General features: G+C 41.1%; 1 protein-coding gene across 3 annotated transcripts in view; it reads left to right on the top strand.

Annotated features, from left to right (window-relative positions):
• The window catches only part of DPY19L3 (dpy-19 like C-mannosyltransferase 3), an 82,068-nt gene that overhangs the window by 12,819 nt on the left and 49,376 nt on the right, over positions 1-19,873 (top strand). For all 3 annotated transcript variants that reach the window (XM_055237108.2, XM_055237109.2, XM_055237110.2), the window contains exons 4-5: positions 16,002-16,092; positions 19,695-19,816. In XM_055237108.2, the coding sequence (XP_055093083.1) occupies positions 16,002-16,092; positions 19,695-19,816 (213 nt within the window). The remainder of the gene's footprint in view (positions 1-16,001; positions 16,093-19,694; positions 19,817-19,873) is intronic.

The raw sequence follows: 19,873 nt of genomic DNA on the forward strand, positions 1-19,873 counted from the left end.
TGTTTTCCTTTCCTGTTTTGGGGTTATAACTTTTTCTCATCAAAATTGGTAGGTTAGTGTTTAATGAAAATACTTTGATTTTATTTTTGAATACTTTGAAGTAGTTGTAATTATTCAGAGAGTAACAGTATTGCTTATGTAATAGACAAGTTATACACTGAATTTATGCATTTGAAATGATTTTTTAAATGTTTGTTGTATTGTTTGTATATGAAAAGTGGGAACCCTGAAATAGCAACTGGAAAGTTGAAGGAAAAGATACTGGTTTCATATAGTCTTATAAAAGATATATCTAGTATCCTTTCTCAGCATATTTTTAAAATTTTAAGTTATTTTTCTATTGTCTTAATTGTATTATATTTCCCTTGCTGGGAAATTGAAAGTATTCAAGATTTTTTAAAATACCCTTTATTGAATGTCTGTTACATGCTTGGAACTATTTGGGGGCATTTTAATACATACTGTATTTATTCGTACCTTTTTTTTTTTTTTTTTTTTTTTTTTTTTTTTTTTTTTTTTGAGACAGAGTCTCACTGTGTCGCCCAGGCTGGAGTGCAGTGGCGCGATCTCGGCTCCCTGCAAGCTCCACCTCCCAGGTTCGCGCCATTCTCCTGCCTCAGCCTCCCGAGTAGCTGGGACTACAGGCGCCCGCTGCCAGACCCAGCTAATTTTTTGTATTTTTTAGTAGAGACGGAGTTTCACAGTATTAGCCAGGATGGTCTCCATCTCCTGACCTCGTGATCCACCTGCCTCGGCCTCCCAAAGTGCAGGGATTACAGGCATGAGCCACCGTGTCCGGCCTATTTGTACCTGTTTTTTGAGACAGGTTCTCACTCTGTCACTCAGGCTGGAGTGCAGTGGTGCAATCAAGGTCACTGCAGCCTTGAACTCCTAGGCTCAAGCGATCCACCAACCTCAGCCTCCCAAGTGGTGCCAGCTAATTTTTTCATTTTTTGTAGAGACAGAGTCTCACTTTGTTGTCCAGGCTGTTCTTGAACTCTTGGCCTCAAGCAAGCCACCCACCTGGGCCTCCCAAAGTGCTGGGATTATAGACATGAGCCCCAATGCCCGACCTACGTATTCTGTTTAATCTGCCTATCTTCAGAGCCCAAACACTAACTCTAAATTGTCCTTTCAATGCAACCCACTTTTTTACTGCCCTTTATTGTAAACAAAAAGTAAAAGGCACACCTCCCCCTTTCTTTTTTTTGAGACGGAGTCTTGCTCTGTCACCCAGGCTGGAGTGCAGTGGCACGATTTTGGCTCACTGCACCCTCCGCCTCCTGGGTTCATGTGGTTCTCCTGCCTCAGCCTCCCAAGTAGCTGGGATTACAGGCAGGCGCCACCACGCCCGGCTAATTTTTGTATTTTTAGTGGAGACGGGGTTTCACCATCTTGGCCAGGATGGTCTCGATCTCTTGACCTCGTGATCCACCCGCCTCAGCCTCCCAAAGTGCTGGGATTACAGGCATGAGCCACCACGCCCAGCTAGTAAAAGCCCGTTTTCTTACTTGGTGTTCTGCCCATATGGTGCCTGGCACGTCATCAGTGCTAAGTAGCTTCCAGTCTTCTGCAGTAGAGTCAACTGCTGGGGCTGCGGGGTATGAGGTAGGCAGAGGAAAAGGGGAGGCACTGGCTGCCGTGAAGAATCTGGATGGGAACTAGAACCAAAGGACGTGACTTCTGGAGCTTGCCTTCAAGGATACGATATGGTTAGTCCTGGCAGGTACAGGAGCCAGTGGATGCATTTGAAGTTATTTTTGTTTGGTAGTTTTGTTTTTTGTTGTTGTTGTTGAGATGGAGTCTCACTCTGTCGCCCAGGCTGGGGTACAATAGTGTAGTCTTGGCTCACTGCAACCTTTGCCTCCCGAGTTCAAGCGAGTCTCCTGCCTCAGCCTCCTGAGTAGAGTAGCTGGGATTACAGGTGCGCACCACCACGTCCAGCTAATTTTTGTATTTTTAGTAGAGACAAGGTTTTGCCATGTTGGTCAGGCTGTTCTCGAACTCCTGACCCAGGTGTTCACCAGTCTCTGCCTCCCAAAGTGCTGGGATTACAAGCATGAGCCACCGCGCCCTGCCATGTGTTTAATAAATTATATAGTAGGCATTTGTATAGTCTTCATTTTTATTTTTCGAATGTGTATTATTTTTTAATTATTGAAACTATGTTGTAACAATAATGAAAAATTTTAAATGAAAAACATTACTTAATATTCATTACCCTTAACAAAAAGCAGTTTTCATTTTTACCTTCTATTCTTCATCCAAAGTGCCTTAATATTTTACTTACTTATGACCCCAGTATAGCTAGTTTTTATAATCTACCTTATCTGCTGTTACATACTATGCTTTTTCCATATATACATTTTCACAAAACTTTTATAATTATGTAAATAGTTATGGTTTTATAATTTCATATTTTTGAAGTTTTTATACTCTTGATTATTCCACTATTTCCATGCTCCCAACTTTGGATAGTTAGATTGTTTATAATAGTACAGTTAAATCCTAACTTGGCTTACTTATTCTCACTTTAAAGTGGCAATGTAGTGGTATCAGTTCCTTCTTTCTTGGAATTCCCTCAGAGCAATTAAGGAATGTGAAAAATAGATAATCAAGTTGCAGCTTTGATGAAGGGGGCTGCCAAACCCAGTGGCACTCAGAAAGATGCTGAGAGAAGAGTCTGCGGCCAGGCATGATGGCTCACGCCTGTAATCCCAGCACTTTGGGAGGCCGAGGTGGGCACATCACTTGAGTCCAGGAGTTCAAGACCAGCCTGGCCAACATGACAAAACCTTGTCTCTACTAAAAATACAAAAATTAGCCAGGTGTGGTGGTGCACTCCTGTAATCCCAGCTGAAGCAGAAGAATCGCTTGAACCTGGGAGGGAGAGGTTGCAGTGAGTCGAGATTGCACCACTGCACTCCAGCCTGGGTGACAAAGCGAGACTTCATCACAAAAAAAAAAAAAAAAAAAAAAGAAAGAGGAGTCTGTAAGCTGCAGGGGTCAGATAAAGTGAGTAAAGCGTCGTCCTCCAAAGTTAGTGGCATCTCCTAAGGGGCAAAACCAACAGCACCCTGAGTAGGACCATGGGATGGGTGTGCAGGCAATAGTGGCAGCCGCTCTCATGGGGCCACTCTGCTATGAAGAACAGCATGCTAGACAGGCCGGAAGGAGCGATCACAGTGACAAGCCATATTTGTAAGAGATGGAATTTAAGAGGCCAGGAATGAAGGGAGGCAACTGCATTTCAAAGATCCCCAAAGTTATCAAGTTCTGTTGACTAAAATGAGGAAAAGACTGAAGAACTCACCCTTGTAAACCACCCTATATAATGAAAATTCTTGCTGACCTGAGCTGTGTGCCTGGCCTCACCCCCACATGAACTTCCTGCAAGTAGCTTGTGTAGTAAGAACTTGCCACATTCTGACAACTGATAAGGAAGGAACTGGGACAAGATTGTCCAGTGATACTGCAACAAAAAAGAGAAGAGAACAACAAGCAGACATCATTGGTGAAGAACAGTCACCAGAAGAATTTTACAGTGGAGATGTGGAGGTCGTAACCACACATGTCACATTAAAAGATAATCATTTGCCACTGTGGAAGATGAATACAAAGCAGAAACATAAGAAGGTGTGTGCCGCCTTCAAGAGAACAAAAGGAGGTGAAATATGAACTGGCAGACTTTAGACAAGAAATAGAATTACAAAGTAGAATCATTATAGAAATTATGACCGTCTCAGATGCAACATACAGGAGACTAGAATCCGTAGAATGTACAGAAAGAGCAATGTTGGACAGGACTGAGAGAGGTCAACAAAATGAAAGGAGATTGAATAAAGTGACAGTATGAGACAGCAAGTGACAATTGACGACAAAGAGCAGCAAGCATGCATCATTTGTGTCCCAAAAAAAGAGAACGAGAACAATAAATCAGGAAAACACACACACACGCACACACACACGTTTAAAGATGTAATTCAAGGAAACTTTCCAAAAGTAAAAGGAAATTTGAATCTACTAATTGAAGGGGCAGTGCAGGTTCCAGGATAAATTGGCCTGGAAAAATCATTAGCAGGATAGAGTTCTCCGAAGTTGCTGAACTTAAATATGTAAAGAAACCTTTGGACATTCTAGACGAAAAGATCAAGTTACCAATAAGGAGAAACAAAGGTCAACCTAGCATTCAGCTTCTCCACAGTAACGTCTAATGGTCAAAGACCATGAATGATGCCTAAAAAATGCTCAAGTAAAAGAAACTGATTTACACATTTTAACCCAGTCATTCCATTGCATATAAAGATGGCATACAAACTTTTTTGTTCCTAGAAATATGTATTTTTAAGAAAACCTGAAGAAATTGGAAGAGGAAAAACTTCATCCGTCCATGAGATACATGGAAAAACAATGGAAGAAAGATGCTCAGTGGGGCTCAAATTTATTTAACTGTAGGACTAAAACTAAAAATTAGTGATAGAACAAAATGTGTATGATATAATGTTATATTAGGTGCAAAAGTAATGTAGGTCTTGTCATTAATTTTATTTATTTATTTATTTATTTATGAAACAGAGCTCGCTCTGTCGCCTAGGCTGGAATGAAGTGGCGTGATCTTGGCTCACTGCAACTTCTGCCTTCTGGGTTCAGGCAGTTTTGTCTCAGCCTCCCCAGTAGTTGGGATTATAGGCATGCACCACCATGCCCAGCTAATTTTTTTTTTTTTTTGGTATTTTTAGTAGAGATAGGGTTTTGCCATGTCAGGCTGTTCAAGATATGCCAGGCTGGTCTCGAACTCATGAGCTTCCACTTCTGCCTCCCAAAGTTAGGATTACAGGTGTGAGCCACCATGCCCGGCTGCCATTACTTTTAAATGGCAAAAACCACAATTACTTTTGCATCAACCTAATAAGAATGCCAACATAAGTAATAATGTTATAATACACAATAGTGTAATAATAACATAACAGTGTAATATGTATAACACAAGATAAAAGAGGAAGGGGAAGAGACAGTAAAAGATGGTGGAGGCTGACTGGGCACAGTGGCTCATGCCTGTCATCCCAGCACTTTGGGAGGCCAAGGCGGCAGGATCGCTTGAGCTCAGTAGTTCAAGACAAGCCTGAGCAACATGGTGAAACCCCATCTCTTAAAAAAAAAAAAAAAAAAAAAAAAAAAAAAAAAAAAAAAAAAAAAAAAAAAACAGTATATCTAGAAAACCCCATTGTCTCAGCCCAAAATCTCCTCAAGCTGATAAGCAACTTCAGCAAAGTCTCAGGATACAAAATCAATATACAGAAATCACAAGCATTCTTATACACCAATAACAGACAAACAGAGAGCCAAATCATGAGTGAACTCCCATTCACAATTGCTTCAAAGAGAATAAAATACCTAGGAATCCAACTTACAAGGGATGTGAAGGACTTCTTCAAGGAGAACTACAAACCGCGCTCAATGAAATAAAAGAGGATACAAACAAATGGAAGAACATTCCATGCTCATGGGTTGGAAGAATCAATATCGTGAAAATGGTCATACTGCCCAAGGTAATTTATAGATTCAATGCCATCCCCATCAAGCTACCAATGACTTTCTTCACAGAATTGGAAAAAACTACTTTAAAGTTCATATGGAATCAAAAAAGAGCCCGCATCGCCAAGTCAATCCTAAGGCAAAAGAACAAAGCTGGAGGCATCACACTACCTGTCTTCAAACTATACTACAAGGCTACAGTAACCAAAACAGCATGGTACTGGTACCAAAACAGAGATATAGACCAATAGAACAGAACAGAGCCCTCAGAAATAATGCCACATATCTACAACTATCTGATCTTTGACAAACCTGACAAAAGCAATGGGGAAAGGATTCCCTATTTAATAAATGGTGCTGGGAAAACTGGCTAGCCATATGTAGAAAGCTGAAACTGGATCCCTTCCTTACACCTTACACAAAAAATTCAAGATGGATTAAAGGCTTAAATGTTAGACCTAAAACCATGAAAACCCTAGAAGAAAACCTAGGCAATACCATTCAGGACGTAGGCATGGGCAAGGACTTCATGTCTAAAACACCAAAAGCAATGGCAACAGAAGCCAAAATTGACAAATGGGATCTAGTTAAACTAAAGAGCTTCTGCACAGCAAAAGAAACTACCATCAGAGTGAACAGGCAACCTACAGAATGGGAGAAAATTTTTGCAACCTACTCATCTGACAAAGGGCTAATATCCAGAATCTACAGTGAACTCAAACAAATTTACAAGGAAAAAACAACCCCATCAAAAAATGGGCGAAGGATATGAACAGACACTTCTCAAAAGAAGGCATTTATGCAGTCAAAAAACACATGAAAAAATGCTCATCATCACTGGCTATCAGAGAAATGCAAATCAAAACCACAGTGAGATACCATCTCACACCAGTTAGAATGGTGATCATTAAAAAGTCAGGAAACAACAGGTGTTGGAGAGGATGTGGAGAAATAGGAACACTTTTACACTGTTGGTGGGACTGTAAACTAGTTCAACCATTGTGGAAGTCAGTGTGGCAATTCCTCAGGGATCTAGAACTAGAAATACCGTTTGACCCAGCCATCCCATTACTGGGTATATACCCAAAGGATTATAAATCATGCTGCTATAAAGACACATGCACACGTATGTTTATAGCGGCACTATTCACAATAACAAAGACTCGGAACCAACCTAAATGTCCAACAACGATAGACTGGATTAAGAAAATGTGGCACACATACACCATGGAATACTATGCAGCCATCAAAAATGATGAGTTCATGTCCTTTGTAGGGACATGGATGAAACTGGAAACCGTCATTCTCAGCAAACTATCGCAAGGACAAAAAACCAAACACCGCATGTTCTCACTCATAGGTGGGAATTGAACAATGAGAACTCATGGACACAGGAAGGGGAACATCACACTCTGGGGACTGTTGTGGGGTGGGGGGAGTGGGGAGGGATAGCATTAGGAGATATACCTAATGCTAAATGACGAGTTAATGGGTGCAGCACACAAACATGGCACATGTATACATATGTAACAAACCTGCACGTTGTGCACATGTACCCTAAAACTTAAAGTATAATAATAATAAAATTTTAAAAAAAACAATTTGCCAGGCATGGTGGCATGTGCCTATAGTCCCACCTACTCAGGAGACTGAGGTAGGAGGGTCACTTGAGCTCAGGACACAGAGGTTGTCATTAGCTAAGATTGTGCCACTGTCCTCCAGCCTGGGTGACAGAATGAGACCATCTCAAAAAAAAAAAAAAAAGATTGGGGAGGCCAGCTGGCACAGGGGTTCACAGCTGTCATCTCAGCACTCCAGAGGGCAAAAGGTAGGAGGATTGCTTGAGCCCAGAAGTTCAAGACCAGCCTGGGCAACATAGTGAGATCCCATCTCTACAAAAAAATTTTAAAAAATTAACTGGGTGTGGTAGTGTGCACCTGCAGCCCCAGTTACTTGGGAAGCTGAGACAGGAGGGTCACCTGAGCTGCAGTGAGCTATGATCACAGCACTGCACTCCGGTCTGGGCGACAGAGTGAGACCCTGTCTCTAAAAAAAAAAAGAAAAGAAAAAGAAATAAAAAAATATGGATGGGAATATCCTGATTTCTTTCTCTTTTATAACTGGAAGTCAAAAAGTTTGATTTAAAACTGATAAGACACACAAGCCTGGGCAACATGGTGAAAACTTGTCTTTACTAAAAATACTAAAAAAAAAATTAGCCAGGCTTGGTGGCACACAACTTACCCCCAGCTACTTGAGAGGGTGCAATGGGATGATCACCTGAGCTCAGGAAGCCAAGTCTTCAGTGAGCCAAGATCATGCCATTGTGCTCCAGCCTGGGCAACAGAGCAAGACCCTGTCTCAAAAACAAAAAAAGATCTCTGTAGATCTTCAAGTTGATCTACAGAGTCAACATGATCCCTTTCAGAATCCCTGGTGGACTTTTCACAGAAATTGACAAGCTAGTCCTAAAACGTATATGGAAACTCAGGGGACTCAGAATAGCTAAAACAGTTTTGAAAAAAGAACAAAGTTGTAAGACTCAAACTTTCTGACTTCAGAACTTACTATACAGCCACAGTAATCAAGACTCTGGTGCTGGCATAAGGATAGACATATAGATCAATGGAATAAAATTGGGAATACAGACATAAATCCTTAGATGGTCAAGTGATTTTCAGCAGGGCACCAGGAAGGACAGTTAACGTGGAGAAAGAATAGTCTTCAATAAATGGTCTATAAACAAATGGATATTCACATGCAAAAGAATGAAGTTAGACCACTGCCTCACACCATACACAAAAATTAACTCAAAATGGATCATAGGCCTAAATGTCTAAAACTATAAAACATTTAGAAGAAAACATGCAAATGAATCTTTTATAACTATGGAGTAGGCCAAAACTTCATAGAGACCACACTAAAAACACTATTAAAAATAAATAAATAAATTGGTCTTCATCAAAATTAGACATTTTCGTACTCCAAAGTACACCATCAGATGAGGCACTGTGGCTCATGCCTGTAATCTCAGCACTTTGGAGGCCAAGGCAGGCAGATCACTTGAGGTCAGGAGTTCAAGACCAGCCGGGCCAAAATAGTAAAACCCTGTGTCTATTAAAAATACAAAAATTAGCCAGGCGTGATGGCACACATCTGTAGTCCCAGCTACTAGGGAGGCTGAGGCAGAAGGATCACTTGAACCCATGAGGCAGAGGTTGCAGTGAGCTGAGATGGTGCCACTGTGCTCCATCCTGGGTAACAGAGCGAGACTCTGTCTCAAAAAAAAAAAAAAGAAAAAATTAAGACTCAAAAGTCAAAATTATTCCTTGATCCATGGGCTGTAGAATGAATTTTGTGTTAGCAGGCATGAAAATAACACAGATAACCAGATGCATTATCAGTGAGCAGTAGTATTTTGAAAAGAATTTTTTTTCCTGAGTAGAAGATCTCAACAGTGGGTCTAAAATAGTAAATCATGCTGTCAACACACGTGCTGTCATCCAGGTTTTGTGGTCCATCTCTAGAGCACAAGCAGAGTAGATTTCATTTCATTCTTAATAAGGGCCCTAGGATTTTCAGAATGTTAAGTGAACATTGGCTTCAACTTAAAGCCACCAGCTGTATTAGCCCCTAACGAGAGTCAGCCTGTGCTCTGAAGCTTTGAAGTCAGGCATTGACTTCTCCTCTTGAGTTGTAAAAGTCCGAGATGGCATCTTCTTCCAATAGAAGACTGTTTCATCTACATTGAGTATCTGTTGTTTAATGTAGGCACCTTCATCAGCGATCTTAGCTGGATCTTCTGGATGACTTGCTGCAGCTTTTCCATCAGCACTTTCAACTTCACCTTGCACTTGTATGTTAGGGAGATGGCTACTTCCCCTCAAACTCATGAACCAACCTCTGCTAGCTTCCAGCTTTTCTTCTGCAGCTTCCTCACCTCTCTAGCCTTCACAGAATTGAAGAGAGTTAGGGCCTTGCTCTGGATTAGGCGTTGGCTTAAGAGAATGTTTTAGATGGTTTGATTTTCTATCAGAGCATTAGACTTTCCCCGTATTAGCAATGAGGCTGTTTTTCATTCTTATCATTGGTGCATTCATTGGAGTAGCACTTTTAATTTCCTTCCATAACTTTTCCTTTGTGTTAACAGCTTGGCTCTTTGGCACAGGAGGCCTAGTTTTTGGTCTCTCTCAACTTTCAACATGGTTTCCTCACTAACTTATCATCTCTAGCTTTCCATTTAAAGTGAGAGACGTGCCACACTTCTTTCAACGCTTACAGGCTATTATAAAGTTAATAATTCCAATATTATTGTGTCTCAGAGAGCAGAGAGGCCTGGGGAGAGGAAATGAGACAGAAGAATGACAGAGCTGTCAGAACACACACATTTCAGTTCACTGTCTTACATGGGTGTGGTTTATTGTGCCCCAAAACAGTTACAGTAGTATTAATAACATCAAAGATCACTGATCCCAGATCCCATGACAGGTATAATAATAAAGAAAAATGTGAAATATTAGAAGAATTACTAAAATGTGACAGAGACAAAAAGTGAGCAATAGCTGTTGCAGAAATGGTGTTGATAGTTGTTTGATGCACAGTTGCCACTAAGTTTCAATTTGTAAAAATGCATCATCTGCAAAGGGCAGGAAAGTGAGGCACAGTGAGATGAGGCGTGCCTGAAGTCGTTTCCCTTTGTTTACAAGGTGTTCTTTCTTTGGTGTTTTGTTGTTTGTTTGTTTGTTTTTGAGACAGGATCTCGCTCTGTCTCCCAGTCTGGAGTGCAGTGGTGCGATCTCAGCTCACTGTAGCCTCGACTTCCTGAGCTCAGGTGATTCTGCCACTGCAACCCCTCAAGTAGCTGGAACTACAGGGGCATACCACCGTGCCCAGCTAATTTTTTATATTTTTAGTACAGCCTGGGTCTTGCCCAGCTGGTCTTAAAGTCCTGGGCTCCAGTAATCCACCTGCCTCGGCCTTCCAAAGTGCTGGGGTTATAAGCGTGAGCCACCGCACCCCCGCATTCTTCTTTCTTGTTGGAACATAAACATCTTTCGGTCAAATACTAAATTCTTGCCCCTTTTTGTTTCCCCAGCAAATAAATGTGCAGTGATAAGGAAGGCAGTTCTCCTTTGGCTATAAGCACCAAGGTCACTCTTCCTTTTTAGTCTTTTTTCCTTGTGCTAACATTTTCCACTGTTATTCTTGTTTATTTGATATTGCCAAATTTGCATGTCTTCCCATTGAATACTCCTGCAAAGCAAGGAGACTTCAGAATAGATAGGGTTAATCCACACAATAGTAGTACAGTAGTGCTAAGACTGCTGATTGCCTGAGTGTGGGCCCAGTGGAAGAACTGTCACTTCAGTAGCAGACTGCCCTCCTCACAAGCCCTGCTCGGCACTTCTCACATGCCACGGCTTTAATCAACTCTAGGGCAAGAATCATTCCCCTCTAACAGATGGACATGAATTTAACCAGACAATAAACCATGTATGTGCCATAAATACGTTTGCTGAGGGCATGATTCCCAGTATAGAACTTTAAGAACAGCTGTCTTATGGGCTACTATTTCTTGGTGAGATAATTTGTTAACCTAATTCTGAAACAGATTACATTTATAAAGTTAATTTTTCGGTGGCTTCCCCACTACTAGCAGTCTAATTATTTTGGGGGACAATTTTTGTAAACAAAAAAATTTTTTTTTTTTTTTTGAGACCAAGTCTCACTCCATCACCCAGGCTGGAGTGCAGTGCTGGGATCTCAGCTAACTGCAACTTCCACCTCCCGGGTTTGAGCAATTCTCATGCCTCAGCCTCCCAAGTAGCTGGAATTACAGACATGCACCACAATGCCCAGCTAATTTTTGTATTTTAGTAAAGATGGGGTTTTGCCGTGTTGGCCAGGCTCATCTCAAACTCCTGACCTCAAGTGATCTGCCCACCTCGGCTTCCCAAAGTGTTGGGATTACAGGCGTGAGCCACTGCGCCCGGCCTGTAAACAGAACTTTTTTACGTGAGTTGTTCTTGTTTTTTTTAAACATAAGTTTTTTGTTTTTTTTTTTTAAAGCAAGATGAGGAAGACTTCAGGACCATTGCGATAGATGTAGGGACCACTGCAATGAGGTCTTGCAGTGGTGGAGAGAGATTGTACTCAACTCCTAGTACAGCATGGGTGAGTAGGAATAGGCAGCCAAGGAGTGGGGTGGGGTCAGTGGCTGGGAAATGAGTAAGAGGAACCCCTGGGATGCGGGGGATCCTGGCTCAACCAGGCTTAGAGGGTTCTTGCTAAAGGCAGGCCAGGGTGACCAGACATTATGTGGGGGATCTATTTACATGAGATTTTTAAAAAGCTGATTTGATGTTTCCTTTCCAAATTTGGTGTCATTTGTCTCAAAGGACTCTTTAGGCTTTTGGGCATTGCCAGCAACTTGTTTGAGTGCCTGTGGGGAATGTGATCATTTATTGTGAGCAGTCATTTTTTTTTTCTTTTTGTACTTCTATTAAATTGCTATATACACTGTTACTTCAATGGTTTTAGCTGTACAGGTTTTGTTTGTTTGTTTGTTTTTGTTGTTGTTTGTTTGTTTTGAGACGGAGTCGACCTCTGTCTCCCAGGCTGGAGTGCAGTGGCGCGATCTCAGCTCACTGCAACCTCTGCCCTCCGAGTTCAAGTGATTCTCTTGCCTCAGCCTCCTGAGTAGCTGGGATTACAGGCGCCTGCCACCACGCTCAGCTAATTTTTTGTATTTTTAGTAGAGACAGGGTTTCACCATCTTGGCCAGGCTGGTCGTGAACTCCAGATTTCATGATCCACCCGCCTGGGCCTCCAAAGTGCTGGGATTACAGACGTGAGCCACCACATCCGGCCAGCTGTACAGTTCTTTATAAATACAAGTGTTTTGTCTTTCCACTTCTTTCTGTCATTATCTTTGAAGATGTTTTTGTTCTGTCAACATTGCATTCCCCATGGAACCTGTGCAAATTGAATATGAAGTATTTGTTCATTTTGCATTCTTTAGAGGATAACTACTATTGGTGTATATTTTCAAGGGTGTGATCTACCAAGCGAAGTATAAATTGCTGTAAAACTGGAAAAGCGTTTGAATGAGTGAAGCAGATGTTCTCTTAGCATGAAGCAGATGTAAAACTTGCAAGTGTCTGTCTAATAAAGTATAGCATTTGGTTCTGTACAGCTGGTGCTAGATTACCAATTAATCATGTTTGAATGCATTTTTACTAATTAGGTCCCCCCTCTGTTCTTTATGCATTCTGGCTATACTAAAGGGAGAGATGGGACACAAGAGCTTTCTACCTTTATACTTTGAGCAACGTTTTTTCTTATTCCCTGGTCTTTTATTCTTAGAACCATATAATTCACTCTTTCATTCTTTATTGGCTCTCCAGTTTGATTTGGGATGTAGGTGTGACAGGATTTTCACACTCCTCAAGTGCCTTTGAACACTTTAAGGAAGCTAGAGAAAAGAAGAATAATGTAATTAACGTTGTTGTTGTTCTTATTTGCATGGACAAAAGCTAGTATTTGCTCAGTTAACATCAATTCATAGCCTCTGTGGTTATTTGACTGAGTAGGGGTTTGAACATTCTAGAAACGAGTGATACCAGGTTGGTTTTATATTCTCAAAAGCAATAGAGCACGTTTTCTCAAAGATAAAAAATGAGTGGGTTAACATAACTACCCAGAAGAGTTGCCTTTACTGCTATGAAAGATACAACACAAATCACTAGCAATGAAAGTTTAAAAATCTGTATCATTATATAGTAGCCTTTTTATAAAGCAAGTGTGTTATTGAAATTAAATTTTAAGCCCAGGCACTGTGGCTCCTGCCTGTAATCTCAGCACTTTGGGAGGCCACAGAAGGAGGATCACTTAATCTCAGGAGTTCAAGACCAGAGCCTGGGCAACATGGCGAAACCTTACCTCTACAAAAAATACAGAAATTAGGCGGACATAGTGGCATGTGCCTGTAGTCCCAGCTACTTGGAAGCCAAGGCAAGAGGATCACTTGACCCTGACAGGCAAAGGCTACGATGAGCTGTGATCATGCCACCGTACTCAGCCTGGGTGACAGAGTGAGACCCTGTCTCCAAAAATAAATAAATAAATTTCAGAACCTGATGGGCCTTTTTTAAATGCTTGATTTCCCCAGGATAAATTTGTTTTCCGTGAAAGGAAGTTCAATATATAAGATTTGCTACCCTACCTCCCATTTTTCTAAAAGGAGTTAACAAACAATGGTAAAAAGATTTAGAGGGTAGCAGAAATACATTAAATAAATAATTTCTAAGTCTGAAGATAATAGCATGAATAGTTCTTTCTTTCTTTATTTATTTTTTGAGGCAGGGTCTCGCTCTATCATCCAGGCTGGAGTGGCTTGATCATGGCTCACTGCAGCCTCGGCCTCTCAGTAGGCTGAGTCTCAACCTCCTTCCTCAACCTCCCCAGTAGCTGGGAGTTCAGGTACATGCCGTTATGCCTGGCTACTTTTTTTTTTTTTTGTAGAGACAGGGTTTTGCCATGTTGCCCAGGCTGGTCTTGAACTCCTGAGCTCAAGCAATCCACCCACTTCAGCTTCCCAAAGTGCATGGCTATAGGCATGAGCCACACCGCACCCAGCCTGAGTGGTTCTTTTAATGAGATGTTTATTACCATTTGAAAATTAGTTGGAGTTAAGGGGAAGCAAAATGAGCTAAAAGAAGTTCATTAGCTAGAAAATGAGATGTTCAGTATTTATCACTTTCCCCCATTGGGTTTGTGGAATGTGGATCTGCTATAATATGAAAAAGCATGGCCGGGTGCGGTGGCTCACACCTGTAATCCCAGCACTTTGGGAGGCCGAGGCGGATGGATTACCTGAGGTCTGGAGTTTGAGACCAGCCTGACCAACATGGAGAAACCCCGTCTCTACTAAAAATACCAAATTAGCCAGGCGTGGTGCACATGCCTGTAATCCCAGCTGCTAGGGAGGCTGAGGCAGGAGAATCGCTTGAACCTGGGCGTTGGAAGTTGCAGTGAGCCAAGATCGCACCATTGCACTCCAGCCTGGGCAACAAGAGTGAAACTCCGTCTCAAAAAAAAAAAAAAAAAGACAGATCGAATTATATTTTAGACAATGTGTTACAGATTCTAGGACATGGTTTGTTTTGTTTTGTTTTTAACACTGGTATAAAAGAATCTCTAATGACATAGATTATAACTTTTTATTTATTTATGCTTTTACAGGTACAGGTTAAGTATCCCTCATCTGAAATGCTTGGGGCCAGAAGTGTCTTGGATTTCAGATTTTGGATTATTTGCATCTACATAATGAGAAATCTTGAGGATAGGATTCAGGTGTAAACATGAAATTCATTTATGTTTTATGTGTACCTTATGCACATAGCCCGAAGGTGATTTTATACAATATAGTTCATAAGTTTGTGCATGAAACAAAGTTTGTAGACACTGAACCATCAGAAAACAAAGGTGTCACTATCTCAACCATCCTAGTGGACAGTCTATGGTTATTTGGCATCACCATTGTTCCTGACTCTGAATTTACATGGTACCTTTATAAGTAATCATTTTGTTATACTTATTCGCACATAAGTACTTAACAATAAAAAATATGACATACCATCAATACAGTGAAAAAAATAACACTTTCAGGGTAACTTGTGGCATCATGTTGGCTCTCAGAAAGTATCCAATTTTAAAGTGTTTCATTTGGATTTCAGCTTTTCAGGTTAGGGCTGCTCAACCTATAAATAAAGTGTATCATCTAACAGTATTAATTGGATTATTCCAGAAAGTCTTCCGTGTCATTATTGCTCATTGCTTCTATTTTTTATAGTAATAATTTAAATTTAATAAAAGTACCTTGTGACTAAATTGGCTAATAGCTATTACTTTTAAGTTTTTAGTTCTTCTGGGGTTGAATACTTATCTAAAAGCAGTTTAAATATTTCATATATCCATTTACCTGCATAAACCTCTTCCCACCAGGGTTACACTTGTCAGAGTAAAATTCATGTGTCTGCCTTATTTGACTACGAATGCCTTTTATTCTTAGAATAAAATGAAAATGATTGATCTTATGTAATATTGATAGCTTTTAGGTAGGTGTCTAATGCAATTATATTTCTTTTCATTTGGGAGATTTTTTTTGTGTGCCATCCCTGTTTTGTGTCTCACTGATGTTACATAGGAATGGTGATGTATTCTTTAAAATTTTTTTTAAAATTAAACATTCACTAAAGTAGAGAATAGTAGGACAGACTCCCATGTATCCCTCACTCAGCTTTAACAATGATCAGCCTTCCATTCTTGTTTGCCAAGATTTTTTGAGACTATATTTTCAGAGTTTGTTCTCTTTCAGGTTGCAGTTATGTATCCTTTCTACAGTAACAATATGTATTTAAACAAAACTAGGTCACATAAACCCATAGGATCTAACTCTGTTTTAGGAAGTGGAGCGAGAAATCTCATTCAGAACAGAGTGTGGCCTGTATTACTCCTACTACAAGCAGATGCTGCAGGCTCCAACCCTCTTGCAAGGTAATTACAACTGATAGTTTCATTTGGGGTCTCCTGCATTTTTTTCAATATTTTAGTCAGAAGTACTGTGCACTAAAAACCACTTAAATGCTCTCTAGAACATGTGTAGTTTTTCCATGCTAATGTCTAAGAAGTTATGTAATACTTTATATAACCCTCCTCTCCTTGCCTTCCAGCTCTGTTCCATCCCAAAAGTAATATCTTTGCAATTTCATGGTTTTGTTGCTGAATTTTCTCATGATCATTTTGGAAGAGGTATTTGCAGGTGAAAGGAGTATTGTCTGAGAACAGGAGGCATTTTGGTAACACAAATGAAAACTACAGTTGTCCCTCTTGTCCTCAGTGCCCTATTCATTACTTTATTTCACAGTTGCCATTTTCCTGCATTTTTACTTCCCCTAAGTGGGTTAGACCCCACACTCTGCCTTTACTCCATCTAATGAAAGCCCCAACATGGATCTCTTCTACCTAATACATACTTGATCGGCTTAGCATGAGTGCATGTGACAGAAAACTGCTCTTTTATAGGCTTTATTTGGAGTCAGCTTTGACATTTTTGGTGGCAGTTATTCATAAATTATTTTTTTGCTGTTGTTTTTGAGACAGGGTCTCACTCTGTCGTCCAGGCTGGAGTGCAGTGATATGATCATAGCTTGCTGCAGTCTCAATCTCCCAGGCTCAAGCAGTCCTCCTGCCTCAGCCTCCCAAGTAGCTGGGACTACGGGTGTGCACTACCACGTTCATTTTTTGTTTTGTTTTGTTTCTCTGTGGAGATGAAGTCTCACTGTGTTGCCCAGGCTGGTCTCAAACTCCTGAGCTCAAGTGATCCTCCTACCTCAGCCTCCCAGAGTGCTGGAATTATAGGCATGAGCCACTGTGCCCAGCTCATAAGTGATGTTTTTTACTTGTAGTTTTATCACCTAGGAGACATGACATTTTGGTTATCTTTGGTTTTGTGCCATAAAAATTAATGAGTTGGTCCCTGTGTTGATAGCCAGAGTCATCCATAATAAGGGTAATAACTCACCAGCCCTTCACTTAGTGGTTTTAGCAGTCATTGATAATTATCATCTGTAGTTCTTATTTCAGAGGGGATGCAAATTAGTGACCTTCTAATTCTGTCATTCCTCCTGTATTTATTAGTTGGAACTCTGTTATAGAGAAAACCTTCTCATTAATTGTTTGGCTACCTTGCAGTACAGTTTATACAAGAAAGGCAGGCTTAGTATTCATTTTTTCCCCACACGATCAAACCTTGTTATTCACAGATCCCATAGTTGCAAAATCATTTACTTCCTAAAATGTACTTATAACCCTAAAATCAGTATTAATAGTGCTTTCACAGTCATTCATGGACACGTCTAGAGCAACAGAATAGCCTCTGGCATGCGTGTTTCCCACAGAGACTGAATGAGGCGACACTCTGCCTCCTTGTCTCGGCTCTCACACTGCAGTGTCCTTTTCAGAAAGTCTATTTCATGCCACGTCCTTTGCATTGTTTTGCTGTTTGTTGAAGTTTAAAATGATCCTCCGAGGCTGGGCGCAGTGGCTCACTCCTGTAGTCCCAGCACTTTGGGAGGCTGAGGCGGATGGATCACCTGAGGTCAGGAGTTTGAGACCAGCCTGACCAACATGAAGAAACCCCGTCTCTACTACAAATACAAAAAAATTAGCCGGGCGTGGTGGCGCATGCCTGTAATTCCAGCTACTCGGGAGGCTGAGGCAGGAGAATCGCTTAAACCTGAGAGGCGGAGGTTGCAGTGAGCCGAGATCACGCAACCGCACTCCAGCCTGGATGACAGAGCGAGACTCCATCTCAAAATTTAAAAATTAAATAATTAATTCATTAATTAAAACATGACAGACTCTTAAATGGCAGAAATTTATTTTCTCACAATTTAGAAGGCTGGAAGTCTGAGGTTAGGGAGCCACATGGTCAGGTTCTAGGGAGGGCTCTCTTCCTGGCTTGCAGACAGCCACCTTCTTGCTGTGTCCTTACATGGCAGAAAGAGAAGAGCGAGTTCTCTGATGTCTCTTATAAAGCCACTAATCCCATCATGAGGGCCCATAACTCTCCAACTCTTAGGTTGGAGAGTTATCCCTCCATAACACTCCTGTGTTAGACTTTAGGCTTGCCATAATGTGATACCACAGACCGCGTGGCTTAAACAACAGAAATTTTTCTCTGCCTTTTGGAGGCTAGAAGTCCAAGATCCACCTGCTGTTAGGATTGGTTTCTATTGAGGCCTCTCTTCCTGGCTTTGTAGATGCCCTTTTGTTGCTGTGTCCTCACGTAGCCTTTCCCTCTGTGCAAATGCAGAGAGAGCACAAGGGCAAGCTCTTGTCTGTTCCTCTTATAAGAACACCAGTCCTATCAGATTAAGACCCCACCCGTGTGACCTCACTTACCCTTTATTACCTCCTGTAGGCCCTGTCTCCAAGAACAGTCATATTAGGGGTTCGGGCTTCAGCATACAAATTTGAGGGGGACACATTTCAGTCTACAGCACTTCCTATTGAGGGACATCTGGGTTGTTTTGGATCAATCTTTTGCTGGTACAAATGGTGCTGCATGAGTGACCTTGTGCCGATGTCATTTTGTATTTTTGCCAGCCTGTGTGTGGGATTGATTCCTAGATACGGGCTTTCTGGGTCAAAGGGTAAATTCATATGTGATTTTGCTGGATACTACAAAATTCCTCTCCATAGAGATGACACCATTTTGTATTCCCAACTGTAGTATATAGGAGTCTACTTTTTTATGATCTCACAGAGTGTATTGTAAAACTTTTTTTGCCAGGGCAGTAGGTGAGAACTAGCATCCCTCGGGGTAGTTTTAATTTGCACTGTTTTAATAGGAGCAAGGTTGAGCATCTTCTTCTCTGTGGAAGGACTGTGTGCATGTTTTCTTCTGTGAACTATCCATTCATGCCTTGGATTAATTAGCCAGGTTACAGTGACAGAGGACCTCTATGGCTGTGGATCTCTATAACAGCAGGTCAAGTTCTCCTTCATCCTTCTCATGACGTGTCTGCTGTGAGGGAGCTGCAGCTCTACTCTGCCCCCAACATCTGCACATTCAAGCCCTATTTGGAACATGCCAGTGTCATGGCAGAGGGCAAGAGCAAGAGCTGGTAGAAACATGCCTTGTCTTCTAAAGCCTCTGCTCAGCTGTGGCTTACATCCACTCACATGCCACTGGTTAGAGCACATGGCCAAAGCCATTCTGGGGATTGGAGAAGGAAGGCCATGTATACTCTCCCAAAGGAGATACTGCAGGTTGCATGGCAGGAGGGCAGGGTGGAGAAATGTGAAATCCTCTTGCCCACATTTCTAGAGAAGGACCTTGTGGTGGTGGTGGTGGTTTCATTCCAGTTACAAAAGTTTTAATTTACCTATGTTTGTGTAAATGTTTAAATGATGTCCATTGAATATGTGGTAAGCTCTTTGAGGGCAGGAGTATGGTTTTTTTGCTTACTCTTATATCCCCAATGCCTACCACAGTCTCTAGCACATACTAAACAATCTGTGTGTAGTTTTGAATGAATGAATAATTATGAGTGTAATTATTTTCTTGCTGACTTTTCACATATCAATCTTAGGTTTTCATGGCCTAATATATGATAATAAAACTGAATCTATGAAGACAATTAATCTCCTTCAGCGAATGAATATTTACCAAGAGGTTTTTCTCAGTATTTTATATAGAGTTCTACCCATACAGGTATGTTATGTTTTGTGATACTGAATTATTAATATCAGATGAAAGTCAAAGTCTGCC

Source organism: Symphalangus syndactylus, chromosome 13, assembly GCF_028878055.3.
Source record: "Symphalangus syndactylus isolate Jambi chromosome 13, NHGRI_mSymSyn1-v2.1_pri, whole genome shotgun sequence".
Lineage (NCBI taxonomy): Eukaryota > Metazoa > Chordata > Mammalia > Primates > Hylobatidae > Symphalangus > Symphalangus syndactylus.